The 15170-nt window shown below is 50.4% G+C and overlaps 1 protein-coding gene across 2 annotated transcripts in view; it reads right to left on the bottom strand.

Moving 5' to 3' along the window:
- The window catches only part of L3MBTL2 (L3MBTL histone methyl-lysine binding protein 2), a 20563-nt gene extending 5393 nt beyond the window's left edge, over positions 1–15170 (bottom strand). For both annotated transcript variants that reach the window (XM_045462786.1, XM_045462787.1), the window contains exons 1-11: positions 15036–15170; positions 12968–13211; positions 11524–11657; positions 8237–8360; positions 7394–7473; positions 5661–5778; positions 5101–5235; positions 4741–4829; positions 1375–1606; positions 860–936; positions 577–681 (exon numbers count right to left, since the gene is read on the bottom strand). In XM_045462786.1, coding sequence (XP_045318742.1) covers positions 577–681; positions 860–936; positions 1375–1606; positions 4741–4829; positions 5101–5235; positions 5661–5778; positions 7394–7473; positions 8237–8360; positions 11524–11657; positions 12968–13211; positions 15036–15059 — 1362 coding nt within the window. In that variant the 5' untranslated portion in view covers positions 15060–15170. The remainder of the gene's footprint in view (positions 1–576; positions 682–859; positions 937–1374; positions 1607–4740; positions 4830–5100; positions 5236–5660; positions 5779–7393; positions 7474–8236; positions 8361–11523; positions 11658–12967; positions 13212–15035) is intronic.

Raw genomic sequence — 15170 nt, 5'->3', positions numbered from 1 at the left:
AGCCTTCCTCGAAGATCTCGGCCTTCCTCGAGCTTCTGCTTTGGAGCACTCAGTGCCCCTGTAACCCGTACGTGTGACATTATTTACCTTCCTCACTGGACAGCAAATGCAGTTCCTGCAGGGACTACATCTTTTTGCCAGTGTTTTCAGTGATGAGCACACAGGCCCAGCCTGGAGAAGTCTGGCTGGATGGACAAATCAGCATGTCCCCCAGGGGCCATCTGCTCCTCAGGTTGCAGCAATAATGTACAGTGTGCAGCAAAGTCAGCATGGCTGTGGCTCCAGCCCTCAGAGGAGAGGACATGAAGCAGCGGAAAGGCCTCCAGGGAGGCTGACGGCGCGGGGCCTACACCTGACACAGGACCAGGCTCGGGCCAGGTGTTCAATAAGCACCTGTCCGTTGTGCCTCGGACCCGACATGAAAGCAGATGTTGAGCAAGGAGCAGATGAGCCCTCTCCTCACGAAAGTCCGGTACTCCAGGAGCAGCCGGAGTGGGGAAGGTGTGCAGAGCTCGGAGCCACCTCAAAGGCTTCAGAAAACCGCACTAGAGGCTGTAGGGTCGGGCCCAGGCTCACCTTGCAGATGGTTGCCACGCAGATGTTGCCCAGATTCAGGGGGTCAATGGCTTCCAGTTTCATCCCTTCCTCAAACCAACCACCTTCCGTGTAGACAGCTCGAACCTTAAAGGAACGGGGCAGCTGGGGAATCTCGGGGTGGCCCAGGTGGAGGGTGGGGGAGCAGGCCTCACCTGCCATAGGCTTGGGAAGGAGACGGGGGAAGGAAAGGAACATCCCAGGGTCCCAAGGTCTGGAATGGACCTACGGGCAAGATGAAAAGTCTCCAAGGGCTGTGCCTCACCTTCTTGAACAGGTAAGGAACAGCATCACAGTAGATTTTCCGGAAGGTGGGATGGTGGGCCATGTCACTGCGCCTCTCTTTTGGGAGCAAGGGAGAGAAGGGAGTTGAAGGCTGCCAACAGGGCCACCTCCATACTATCCCCAGAAATGTGGAGATTGCCCTGCATATGCTCTAACCTGTATCTCAGCACCCCCTACCTGCCTATCCCCCCAGACCGGAAGACAGAAAACATCAGGAGCCCTCTGTAGGGACTACTGAACCCTTCAGATCCAGATGCTTCCCATATCACGTGGGAGAGGATGGGGTCTGCAGCCTCTGGGTTCAGATTGATCATACCACTTACAAGCTGAGTGACCTTGGTCAAATCACCCAACCTCTCTGGACCTTGTTATCACCAACTACATGATAGAAATGCTCACCTCTAGCACAGAGGACTGTTGTGGGGTATAGAGATGCTCCTACCTAGGACCTGGGGCAGCAGAACCCGTGTCACGCTGGCCTGGGGCTCTGCTAACCTGAAAGCTTGATGCCATGGCCAACGCGCCGTGACCAACCCACTGGGTGGATCAGGGGGCTCCACATGTGGCACCAGAAGTCGTCATCACTGTCGCCATCCTCATAGAGGAGCCGAAGGCGACCCCCAATTACTGTGTCCACAACGGCCATGCGGGTCCGTGACACCTGGGCCTTGTCCACCACCTCCAGCCGCATGCCTTGCCGAAAAGGGTACTTCATGCTCTCCACCATCTGCAACATCAGAACACAGGCCTGCTATGGTCTTGGGGACCCTCCCCCCCACCCTCACCTGTCTCTTAAAAGTAACCAGAGATCAGGGAAGGTGTGTGAAAACCACACTCAACACTAAGTCAAGGAAGTGACCAGATGAGCCTTCCCTTCCCACCAAGTTCAACCCTCGTGGGACGGGAATGCCAGTTGGAACCCTAATTCCCCAGAATGATACCGAGGAGCAGCACACAGCTTACAACATATGCACCAAGAGGCCAGTCAGTCAATATGATGGCAATTACGAGATCCATTTCAGACTAAGGCAACGGGTACCCCAGAGAGCTCAGGTGACTTAGCCGCACTTACCCAGAGCCATTGGTGCCATAGCTGAGCCTTACAACGGTCCTAGGGTCCAGACTTGTGCTCTTTCCCACTTCCTGCCACCTCTGGGCAGATGGCACATACTACACTCGTGTCCAGAGCCCTGTGTCTCCAAATGTCAAATTATAGCTCTGAACTCCCTGGGCTGCTGTTCTGAACGGCTTTCCTACTCTGACCCAGCAAGGGATGGGGACCAAAATACCCACAAGCTGTCCTTAGTGCCCTGATGGCAGGCCACGGATAAGGGGTAGGAGATTCTCTTGGTTCACTGTGACTTTGATGCTGGCCTGCCTGGGGCAGGGAAATGGGACCAGTGAACTCCATAGGGCTTTTCCAGCCCCACCCAGCCTAGCCCTGGTGCGGGCTGAGAAGTGCAATTTCAAAGCCCACCAGGAGGGGGAGCACCTCAGTGATCACAAAGCAGCCACCAGGAAAAGCGGACGGAGTCCTACACCACAGACCCTTCAGCCCTCCCCTCAAGGCCTGGAACACCCCCAGACGGACTGCCTGACTGGCTCATTTAGGAGACTCAGGTGAGGCCTGGGTTGGGGTCCCCTGGGTTACCTCCCCCTCCTAGCCCTTCCCGTCATTCCTTTCTTTTGCACCCACCCAGCGCAGCCCACAGCCCAATACCACCTCGGTGCCCCTTTTGGTTAGTGACACCCAGAACTTGAGCCCAGTAGGGGCAGAAGTCGGGTTTGGTAGGATTCATTTCTACCTCCTCGGCTCCACGCACACAACTAGGCACAGAGTTAGTGCTCAGTTAATGTTTTTTTCTCGCCTGACAAACACATGTACACACCCTTGGCCTTGGCTGGTGGGTCTTTCATTCAAGACACTGTACTCAGCATTTCATTCAAAACATTGTACTCCAGCCCTTATCATATTGCGGGCATCCACGGAACTGGACTGGATGTGGATCAGGGATTCGTTTACAAACCCACCCCCTTTATCCTCCTTGCTGCCAAACCTCAGAGGCAGCTGCTTCCGTATCCACTGCAGGATTGGGTATGTGACACCCAGTCACTATGTGCTTGCTGACCAGTTCACATGGAACCACGCTCTGCCACTGAGAAATCAAGCTCATTTTAGTTTGAGCAGAGAACAGGCCACCTTGATGACACTAGTGGCCCGCACCACCCACGATCATCTGCCTTGCCTTCAGACAAAGGCCAGCTGAGTGAATTTCAAATGCCGAACCCATCACCCATGCAAGGCATTCTGAGAAGCAGAGGAGACAAAGCTTATGGTTTTGGAAAGGGGATATGAAAATATAAATTAGCAAAATACAGAGAAATAAAGAGTAAATGGATGGTACCCAACAAGATCAAATAAAGGAAAATTCATTTCTACTTTAGGAAAAAAGCCAGCGAATGCTTCCTTGAGCTGCTGGAACCGTTCCTTACCAAAGGCCCACTCTCCACCAGCCAGGCGGTGGCAACCTCTTCACCAGGCGTCTGGTACCTTGGATGAGATGGGCCCAACTTCTATTCCTTCCCTATTTTCAGCTGTTGGCTTCCATACCACCTACACCCTACCCATCAGGGTAGAATTCAAATGCCTTTTCTCCATGAAGACTTCCTTGATACAAGGCCAGTTCAGCCATGTGTCACGGCAGCACCTGTTCTGCGTCCCCCTGCTCACTGCTGTGAAGCTTACCACAGCAAGGTGGGAAATGCACCTGTGAGCACCGACCAGGAGCCTCAGAGGCAGCCCAAGCCCCTATGCGAGCGAGCCCCACAACAGGAGGTCTGGCATACAGAGGTGGGAGACACTAAGTCTCCACCATGAATCCTGTACTCCCTTTGAATTTTTACCATGTGTGTGATTTTTTAAGTTAAAGAACTAAATTTTTAAAAATTAAAATCAAAAGCCACAGCGATGATTTGGAGGCACACCTCCGGTTCATACTCAAGGCTATTTATAATTATTTCTGTGCTTAGAGGTGCCTGGCTGGGTCAGTCGACAGAGCATGTGACTTCTGATCTCAGGGTTGTGAGTTCGAGCCTCACGTTGGGTGTAGAGATGACTTAAACTTAAAAAATGTATATATATAAATATAAATGGAAATAATATATATATGTATATATATGTATACACACACACACACACACACACACACACACACACACACATATATAATTATTTCTGTGCTTGACTTTTTTCCTCTGCCAGACTGGAGAGTCCTAAATACAGGGTCTGTATTCCCACAGTTCCTTGTATCCATGTACTTAAAATCTATGCAACGAATGCTCTTTGAAAATGAGCAAAGGTAAGGATCTGGAGGAGTAAACAGGAGATAAAGCAACATGACTGACGTGGCTGGATCACAATTGGGATTGGTGAGGAGGCTGACACTAAACTGGGAAGGGAGAGAGCAACCAACATCCTTCCTTGAGAAACGGGAAGCTGGTGGGGCGCTTGGGTGGCTCAAAGTGTCCGACTTTGGCTCACGTCACGATCTCATGGTTCATGGGTTCAAGCCCCGCGTCGGATTCTATGCTGACAGCTCAGAGCCTGGAGCCTGCTTCAGATTCTGTGTGTCTCTCTTTGCCCCTCCCCAGCTCACACTCCGTCTCTGTCTTTCTCTCTCCCAAAAGTAAATAAACATTGAAAAAATTAAAACAACAACAACAGAAGAAACATGAAGCTGCTAAAAACTGTCAAGCAAGGGAGTCTTTGGGAAAATACTCCAGTGAGTAGCATGGAGAGAGAAAATGGGAGAGGGGCAGGAAGGAGATCAGTTAGGAGACCCCAAGGGCTCACTGCCAGACCTTGATATGGAAATCCACAGGAAGCGTCCTGGAGCCCACCAACCGTTTCATGAGGTACCCCTTCCAGTCGGTGAACTTGGCATGGATGGCTGTGGGGAGACAGCAGAATCCTCGTTACAAAGCCTGGCAACACTCCCGCCAACAGGGGGTGCCAGAGCAACTGATTTCTGCCTCTTCAGGCCAGCAATCACATGTTTAAAACCCGCTGTACCACCTGTCTGCCCCGGGGCCTCTGGAACTGGGGAGGACAGGAAACAGGCTGGCAAGTGAGTTCTGCTCTGGTCTAACCTAAGACAAAAGTGCCCCCTTCTACCATGGGCTCTGCAGGAACCAGGACAGGGAACGTTCTCATCAACTCACTCCGCGGGGGCACCAGGATCTTGCTGTTGATGGCACACCAGCCAATGGGGTGGACATCCACTGTTCCCAGGTTGCACCAGAAGTCATGGCTGGCGTCATTCTCAAAGCCCTCATACCGGAGCAGCACCCGGTACCCTGAAAGAAGGAAAGGGCACCAATGAGGAAGGGTGGGATGGGGAAAGGTATATTCTCAGGCCTTCCCTCTTTTCCAGCCTAAACTGACTCCTATTCCAAGAACTCCTTCCAGGCAAGTGGGGTCCCTGTTGTCCACAACGGTCACAGCCAAAACAAACCCATGTCATGTCCTGGGAAAGCAGTATGGCACCGCATGAGAGTTAATTTTTTATAGCCTGATTGTTCCTGGGAAAAAACTTAAAAGGGGGAGTTTCTAAACTTGCCATGCTTTGTGGCCTCCTGGAAGCCAAGAAGGGAGGCAGAAACTCCAGTGGGTGGGCTTTGTGTTTGATGCAGCCAACCTCTGCTTGCAACACTGCCCCCCCCACCGTATGGGGATGTCAGTCTTCAAACTCAGACCCTGCCTTGGCCAGAGGAATACCCACCTGCGGCCTGAATGACAGAGGCAATCCAGTACACCCGGCTGGGGAGCACAGCGTCACTATTGAGCACCTCCACCTTCATTCCCTTCATCACGTCCTCCCACTGGTCATACAGTGGGACCTGTGTGGGCACAAGAGCATTCGGGGGGGGGGGGGGGGGGACAGTGAGCTGCCTGAGCAGACAGGGAAGAGTGGCTGGCCTCATGAGTCATTGTGGTCTTCTCTGCCCCTCAACTTCTCACATCACTCACTGTCACTCCAAGCCAGGCATGGGACTAGGGATGAAGAGATGAGCAAAACGAGTCCACTGTCCTCAAAAAGCTGATTCAGGGCATGGGGTGGGGGCGATGGGAGGGGAGGGCCGGTGCAGTGGTCACACATCCAGAGTCATCCCCAAGTACTGATCTTTACAGGACCGCCTCCTCACTGTATCATCCTGGGCATAGCACACCTGTGACAGTTTGTGTGCCAGTGATGACACCTCCTAGCGCTCGCCACATTGCAGTGCCAGCGAGGCACTGTCCTTGGCACAAATACCACCTCTTTCAATCCTCACTCAAGCCTGGCCAGTAGTGTCTCAGCTATCACCACGCCGGCTCTCACAGTGGTCTACTCACACACTATTTCTGGCACATTCTTTTTCTACCTCTCCAACCCGTCTTCTCCTCTTCAGATGCTCTCCATCAGCAGCGGGCCATTTTTGCTGGCTTTTCCCTGATATCTAAACCTCACTTTGAACCAAGAGCACCTTGATTCTCCTTTGGAAAAATTCACCGTTTTTTCATTCTCAGCCCTGGCTTACGCCATTCGGGGTATCCCAGTCTACCTCTATGGCCAGAGAATGGGTCTGTCACAGAATCTAGAAACCGTTATGCTACCCAGGCACAAACGGGCCGGCCTGGCAGAGCTTATCGAATCCAGTGTGTTGAGTGCAATTGTGACAGAATTCCCCTGCAGTGAAAACTCAGGGCAAAAGAGCTTCCTACTAAGGAAGGTGTGAGCCTTGGACTAGAGTGAGACTAGCATGGGACTAGAGTGAGACTAGAGTGAGACTTTCCCACTGTCCCATGTCCACGGCACTCCACCGGGAGTCCAGGAGCTGCTAGGATGTGACTCTGGTCAGACGACTCCACGAGTCAAGAGGCCTCCTCCTTGACTTCCTGGGTGTTAGCAAACTGGCTTGAAAGGCCAAAGGAGAGCGTGGCTCTAGGCGGCTCCCTGGCCCGCAGGCTACCACAGGCTGCACGTGCTGCCTGCGCTTCCACTCCAGGCCTAGCACCCCACCCCTCCTCCTGGCCTCACTCTTCTGGGGCTTCTCTGTGCTGAAATGGGCTCCAGGAGGCATCCACATCTGCCTCCCAGGAACCTGGGGGCTCAGGGCAGTCTAGAAGCACCAAGCTTTCAATGGGAAAACACGAACACAGGGGAAAAAAGAAGGCAAGGATTTCTAGCACGAAGCTCCAGTACGTAAACAAGCAGAGTGAGGACCTCAGAGAGGCAGCGCAGTGCTAGAAGGCCTCAGTGAGGGTTTGTGGGAGGACTCTGAAAAAAAGGTGGACAGAAAGGGAAACCGGAGCAAGTGGCAAAGTTGGACTGCGCCCACCCAGACCTCATCACTGTTCGCTCTCTGGTGCCAGTGCCCGGCTTGGAACGCTTATGAGGCTGGCGGGTGAGACAGGTGGCGAGCACCCGAGTTCCCGGCTTGCTCCCCTGCCCCCCATCTCCAGGACACTCACATGCTTAAAACAGCTGACAGGAGCAGCTTTGTAACTGTGATCCTTCAGGAACTTCCCCCAGTCGAAACCCAAGACCAGCGCTGCAGAGCAGAAAGAGAAGAGTTGGAACCTGATGCCCAGGAGCCATAGAAGCAGGTCCTTCCCCACCCAGGCAGCCCCATACCTGCCCCACTGGTGGCCATCAGAACAGGCCTGGACCTTATCCAAAGGGTGACAGACTCTCAGGAGTAGAGGAAGCATTCAGGGGGAAATGTCTGATCTTTCTTCCCCGGAAAAGACAAGGAAATTCAAAGGCCTTTGGGCTTAAATTCTTTAGACCTCCCTCAACATCTCATTGGTCACAGTCGATTGGAATGGATGGGAGGGGCACACACTTAGGCCCCTCCAACCCTTGTGCGTCTAGAGCTCAGCTACAGCCAAAAACAGACCACCTAGAGCAGAGTTGCTTATTGCCTGCACGCTTAGAAACTGCTGCGCACACTCAGAAGGTTACTTTCCTTATCCCGCCACCCCTCTCCAAACCAGACAGGGGTCTCCACTGCCCATGGGACACAGAAGCCACAGGGCTAAGAGCGATACAAAAGAAAAGCAGCAAATTCTGGGTTTCTGACCTATCAAGAGTAGGGGTCCTAGTACTTCAGAAGTGACTAAAGGGATCTTCTGGGGTAATTTGCACAATCCCTACCAAATAGGGAATATGGCAGTCCACAGTGAGCCTGGGGCAGGACACTCTGTAGCTGTCCTTTTTTCCCATTCCCAGCTCCTAGGCAGGGCCAGCCCAGGCCTGGCACCCCATTCCTAACCCCTTGGCAGCTTCTGAGCACCAGTGTTCTGCTGTCTTACCATCTTGCCCAGTTGGCGTCCCATCTGCCAGCTGTCCTGTCCCTTGGGAGTGGAGGAAGGCTCCAATTTTGGCAGACCAGGCCGCCTTGTGGAGGACTTTGGCTTTCTTGGTAGGTGGTTTTCCCTGGAGGGAGGAGAGCACGTGGGTAGCCTAATGGCTGAGAAAGGAGCGCTGGATCTGGAAGGTCTGGGTTTAAATCCTGGGATTCAGTCCCTCAACCTCTTCAGTTCCTTCATTTGTAAATCAAGTGCATAACAATAACAATGCTTGGCTCAAAGGGGGGCTGCAAGGATGTGAGTTACTGTCTGATGCCTGGCATTCAGTAAGTGCTTAGCTATTGTTCAAATGCGGAGGGATAGGTCACTTGGAGCTACAGGGCAGGGAGGGACACTTGTATCTTTTCTGTCTTTTAAGCCTTTGTTTCCTCCAGGGACTTTTCCCAGTGGCTTCAACTCTCAGCCATCTCCTTCATCAGGTGCTCCCACAGATTTATGGCAGACAGTGGGCTTCACAGAGGTCTAGGAGGCAACATTTTGTACACATATGGGAATGTTCTAGAGCAGGTCTGTGGCTTTCATCAGATGCTCCACGGGGCCTCCCCAAGAGTGAAAGGCCACTAATCTAGTCTACAGCTGGTAACTTAAGCACTGATCAGAAAGGCCCAGAGAATTTATTTTAAAAAATCAGTGAAATAAAAACGTGAGTTTACACAGACCTGGGGAAAAGTCCTGGCTCTTCAATCTGTAACTTCTTTGAGTAAGTTACTAAAAATTTTTGAGCCTTTAAAAAAATTTTTTTTAACGTTTATTCATTTTTGAGAGACAGAGAGAGACAGAGCGCAAGCAGGGGTGGGGCAGAGACAGAGGGAGACACAGAATCCAAATCAGGCTCCAGGCTCTGAGCTGTCAGCACAGGGCCCGACGCAGGGCTTGAACTCACGAACCGCGAGATCATGACCTGAACTTAAGTCGGACACTTAACCGACTGAGCCACCTGGGCGCCCCTTTTGAGCCTTTAAAATAGGAATTTAAGGGGCACCTTTGTGGCTCAGTCGGTTAAGTATCTGACACTTGATTTCAGCTCAGGTCATGATCTCACGGTTTGTGAGACTGAGCCCCATGCTAGGAGCCTGCTTGGGATTCTCTCTCCCTCTCCCTCTGCCCCTCCCCCTGCTTGCTCAAAATAAATAAACATTAAAAAAAAGATTAATAGGGGCACCTGGGTGGCTCAGTCCGTTAAACGTCTGACTTCTACTCTGTGCTGGCAGTGTGGAGCCTGCCTCAGATTCTGTCTCCTTTTCTCTGCCCCTACCCCGCTCGCACTCTGTCTCTCAAAAATAAATAAACGTTAAAAAATAATAATAAAATAGGAATTTTTAAAAAAATAATAAAAAATAAAATAAAATAGGAATTTAAGGGGCATCTGGCTGGCTCAGCAAGTACAGCATGCAACTCTTGATCTTGGAGTTGTGAGTTCAAGCCCCATGTTTGGTGTAGGGATTTCTCTGGGGAAAAAAAATCTTAAAAAAATAAAATAGGAAACTTTAAAAATTCATTTTTAAGAGAGCATTGGTTGGTTGGATTCAGTTGGCAAGTATCCCTGAATTGTAGCTATTAACAATACTATTTATTAGGTCACTGAGGAGAGAGATTTTTCTATGCCCTAACTAAAATCTACACAGTGAGGGAAACAACAACGGTTATGCACAAAAGTGAGAGATAAAGTATACAGAAGCACAAAGCAGGAGACATGGTCTACTGTGACTGTCAATAAATGTCAGAGCAGTGGGTCTCAAACTTTGCTGCACATGACAATTACCTGGGTGGGGCTCTTTAAAGCCCCTATGTCCAGGGGGCACCTGGCTGGCTAGGGTGGTAGAGGCAGTGCATGAGACTCTTATCTCAGGGTTAGGAATTAGAGCCCCATGTTGGGTGCAGATTACTTAAAACAACAACAACAACAACAACAACAACAATAATAATAATAATAAAGCCCATGTGTCCAGGCCACACTCCATCCCAATTAAATGAGGATCTTTGGGAGTAAGACCAAGCATCAATATTTTGTTACTACTTCTTTTAAAGCTTATTTATTTTTTTTTTTAGTAATCTCTACACCCAATGTGGGGCTTGAACTCATGACCCCGAGATCAAAAGTTGCACCAAACATTAATATTTTAAACACTCTCCAGGTGATCCCAACGTGCAGGCAAGGTATGAGAACCGGTGTCATGGACGGTGGCCATAGTTACCAGGACACAACACAACGTTAGGCGCCTGAGAGCACATTCCAGTCCCAGTTCTGCTGCTCCCCCAACAGAACCACCTTAGGTAAGTCCCTCTTCCTCTCTGAACCTCAGCACACTTCTCAACTAATGTGTGGGTGAGACAACACATCTCTTTAAGAATCCTTCCATTTAGGGGCGCCTGGGTGGCGCAGTCGGTTAAGCGTCCGACTTCAGCCAGGTCACGGTCTCGCGGTCCGTGAGTTCGAGCCCCGCGTCGGGCTCTGGGCTGATGGCTCAGAGCCTGGAGCCTGTTTCTGATTCTGTGTCTCCCTCTCTCTCTGCCCCTCCCCCGTTCATGCTCTGTCTCTCTCTGTCCCAAAAATAAAAATAAACGTTGAAAAAAAAAAAGAATCCTTCCATTTATAAAACTTCTATGAATGTCAATAATTACCTAAAGATTAGTAAGACTTTCTAGGTGGCTGCCTATGACATGGAATCAGAGACCAGGCATCAACTTCCTAAACCCACCGTGGCTGGTAAATGTATGCCTGTCTCCTAATTTCCTTTCAGAGCATTTATAAAGGTATGGGGCAGGGGCACCTGCGTAGCTCAGCTGGTTAAGCATCTGACTCTTGATTTTGGCTCACCTCAGGATCTCACCATTCATGAGGTCTCTCCCCCTCCCCTGCTCATGTCCTAGCTTTCTCAAAATAAACAAACTTCAAAAAAAAAAAAAAAAAAAGTATGAGGCAAAGACCAAAGGGCACCAGACTCCCCCAAGGCTCTTCTTTTCTTTAAAACTTACTAAAGGCATTAGACTCCTGGGGGCAGGGGAAGGTGGGGATTGAAGGGCACCTCTATTAGTGTGTAATTTACAAATTGATTCCCCTGCAGGCTAAATTTTGAGAGCATAATAAATAGCAGGAAATTGACAACCTCAGACAGCCACAAGCAAACTCCTTCCAAAGCTCTCTTGGCCCCTTTGCCATCAGCCAGGTGGGTGTTCCTGTCTCAGCTCCCAGGGCCCCAGGAAACGTCTTCCAAGTAACTGCCTCTTACCTGTAATCTGGCCAAGATACTGGCTTTCTTGGAGTTGGAGGAGTAGCTCCTAGAACAGGAGACGCTGCAGAATCTCTTAGTCTTGGAGAAGAAGGCTTCCCTTGTACCCACGATACCACACATCTCACAGACAGCTGGGAAGAGAACTTAGCACGTGACCCACCTGATACGGTCACCCCAGATCAAACAAAATGATGGGCCCTTCAAAACCCGAACAGCACATTAACCAGGTGAATCCAAGCCCCCACTCAGACTGACAGGCCTGGAACAGGAGGACAAGGTTTGTATACAACCGAATCTGGTTTGCCTGAGGTAAGCTGCCTGGCATCCCTCGGTTATATGTCAACAGTGGAGCTAAGGCAAATCCACAGGGCAACAGGTGAGTATTGGAAAGTTTGTAAAGAAGAAAATGAGAAGCTAAAATGCCATTAACTTCTGTGGGTATCTTTTCTTCTCATCTATACAGACACTGAGCTAGATCAATGTTTCACGCCTGACATCATATTAGAATCACCTGAGTAGCTTTAAAAATACCCAGCCTGAGATTCTAATTAACTGGTCTGCGGTGGGACAAAGGCATCTGTAGTCTGTTAAAACCTCCCCAGGTGATCCTAATGTACAGCCAGGCTAGAGAACACCTGAACTCCACAGTCTCTAATGGTTCTTTCTAGTTCCAAAGTTCTAAGATTCTAAGAGAATGGCTGGAAGAAGACAGAAGGGGGGGAAAAAAAAAATAAATAAATAAATAAATAAATAAATAAATAAATAAATAAATAAATAAATAAAGGCAGGGGTGGGGGTGGGAGAAGACTGGTAGAAAAGAAGAGTCAAGTGGCAGAGTATTAGAGTTCAGGCACCAAGGGACAGGACTATCCTCACAGACATCTAGCCTGTCTTCACAGGCAGTCCACACACTGGAGGCCCTGACACAGGGGTCCAAGCATCTGTCCGAGCATCACAGCTCAGAAGGTAACTAGCTTCCAGATGATCCATGGGAACTGTCATCAGTAATCCTCTCCCTCGGGGGTCACTGGATTCTGTATTCCCCCCACACCTCACATCCAACCCACAAGCTATTCCTTGACCTTCCCCAGATAGTAATCAGAACATTTTAGGTGTTCTTCTCAACATCCAGGTTTAAAAATCAACCAGCTACTCACCCAAATGTAAAAGCACCTTAATGACTGGCATCTAATATGTTCCAAATAAATATAGTTGTAGGAAAGAACAAAGGAAATTGCAATTTGAAATCAGACTGCAGCAGAGGAAATACCCTTTGGGGCTACTTGGGGTACTTGTGTCTCTGTCACAGGCCCTCAGACATCAGAGCAAACGGCTCCTTACACCTGGATGGCTCTGCCCACATGGCCTATGTCCCCCCCACCCTCCCTTCCTCCATAGCCTCCTGAAACCTCCCCATCTCCAGGGGACACTCTCAAAGCACCTGGCTCAGAACCACTGCCATCCAAGGAGCGGGGAGTCCCAGGGCTGAGCAAATGCAGGGGAGAGGTGGGCAGCTCCCCTGCTTCCCGATCCTCATTTTCTGCTTCACTTGACTCCTCCAGATAGGAGCTGCTCTCGCTGCCCGCACTGCTGTTATAGCTCCGGAAACTGTCATAGCCACCAAAGAGCTCCAAATCGTCCTCCTCTTCCTCTTCCTCCTCCATAGGTTCTGAAGATGGAGCTTCCTAATGAAAGATACAAACCAGGCAGGAGAAATCAGGTCTGACTTAGTGTATGCAGAGGGAGGCTGCAGGTGGGCTCTCAGCTCCCTTTTCCAGTTCTTGGTCAACACCTCTGAGCCAAGTGGCAGGCAGAATCAAATACCCCTTTAGCAAACACCAGGCTCCTTACTCTTGTTTGTACAATTCTTAACCGCAACTCATCAGAATAGCTTAAGGAGACAGAAAGTACGAATTAGGAATTTACCAAGCTCCTCCTGTGGATTCGTAAATGATGACCTTTTAACATGATTCAAATAGAATACAATGATGTGAAAATACTCCAAATTATCTCGTAAAGACTTCCTGGGGAAGACGTATATTGGAAAATCACTCTTCCCCCTTCAGCATATGTACACCAAAATAATCTCAATTCAGAAACCATTTCAGCCATAGAAAAGTTAATCTGGGATGCAGACTGCCTTATGGAGGAATTGGGAAGCAGATGACACGCTAGTCTTAGCACCGTGGTATGTACCATAGCTCTGGACTCCGATCCTCTCTAGCTGTGGGTCCTTGGGCAAGTCATTTAACCTCTGTGGGCCTCAATTTTCTCATCTATGAAATAAGAAACGTAGTTGGCGGACAGGATGCGAAATGTAAATAAGATCCTGCATATCAACCTGACTGGCATGTAGTAGAAGAGGTCGTAGGGCTCAAATGCTGTCTCTACTGCTGACTACTACCTGTATGATCTGCAGCAAGTGAATCCCTCAGTGCATCAGTTCCCACACCTGTAAATGAGGATAACACCACCTCTTTCAGAAGCTTTGCGGGAGAAATAGGGGGAAGACAAGTACAGCACTCCAAACAGCTTACAAGTAGCAAGTGGTCAATACGCGTTGGCCATCATTACTGGCTAAAAGCACGGGCCTTCAAAAACCAGATCTGCCTGGGTTTGGATCCCGTCTCTACCCGTCTCTGTGACTGCGTGCAAGATATTGAACCTCGCTGCTCTCGGTTTCTTCATCAGGGCAACGGCGACAATACGCCTTCTTTAGAGGGCTGGTGTGAAGACTGACATATGCAAAGCCTAGTTCTGTTTCCAGCTGGTAGTGACAGCTCTACAAGCGCGAGCTATTATTCTTATTCTCCTTCACCCTTATAGAAGTTTTGGGCTATTCCGTTCTGGGTTTACAACTACACACGCCAACGTACTAGAAAAGAGGCCGCATTTAAATAGGAGGTGACCAGAAGCCAAAGGATTCAAGGGAGCGTGGGTTACAGGTTGGAGGAGAGCCGGGGAAGTTTCGGAGCCGGACAGACGGACTGAGTGCCCATGTCCTTCACTTGCCAGCTGTGTGGTCTTCCTGGGGAGTCACCACCTGTCTATAAGCCTCGGCTACTTTAACCCTAACAACGAAACAGTAACACAGGATTGTTGTTGAGTACACTAGGAGATCATGCACGTGAACGCTGCAGGCGCGGAGTTTTTATTAAACTTTCAAGCCCTTCACGTCCCCACAGGAGGTGACGGGCCTCCTAATCCCTAAAGAGACGACCCCGAGAGAGGGAGGACGAAGAACATTCAGGAACTTGGAGGTCCTGGACTCAGTTCCCTTTTCCCCCAGGCCGGGGAGGCAGTTCCGCCCTCAACCACTCGCCGGACGTGGGCCCCAGCAGTGTGGGGGCCAAAGGCCACGCCAATCGCCTGCTCAGCCTAACTACCTCAGTTTATCCATCCTTCCACTCTCCACCCTCCAGGCGTCGCTAAAAGGCCTAAAGAACGGTCGCCCGTGCGAGGCTCTCGGGGTTCCCTTTCCCAGTCGCGAGAAATCCTCTCCCTCTCACCTCGACGCCCCGGGTCTTCTCCATGAGACCTAACACCGTTTCTTCAACCGTCACCAGGTACAGGAAGCCATATTGGCCTCGCGGCTCTACCCGAGCGCAGTCATTGGCCGCCTCCCAGAGCCGCGGGCCAATCAC

Source organism: Leopardus geoffroyi, chromosome B4 (assembly GCF_018350155.1).
Source record: "Leopardus geoffroyi isolate Oge1 chromosome B4, O.geoffroyi_Oge1_pat1.0, whole genome shotgun sequence".
Classification (NCBI taxonomy): Eukaryota; Metazoa; Chordata; class Mammalia; order Carnivora; family Felidae; genus Leopardus; species Leopardus geoffroyi.
The sequence above is the reverse complement of the archived record's forward strand: the minus strand, read 5'-3'. Positions and strand labels throughout refer to the sequence as shown.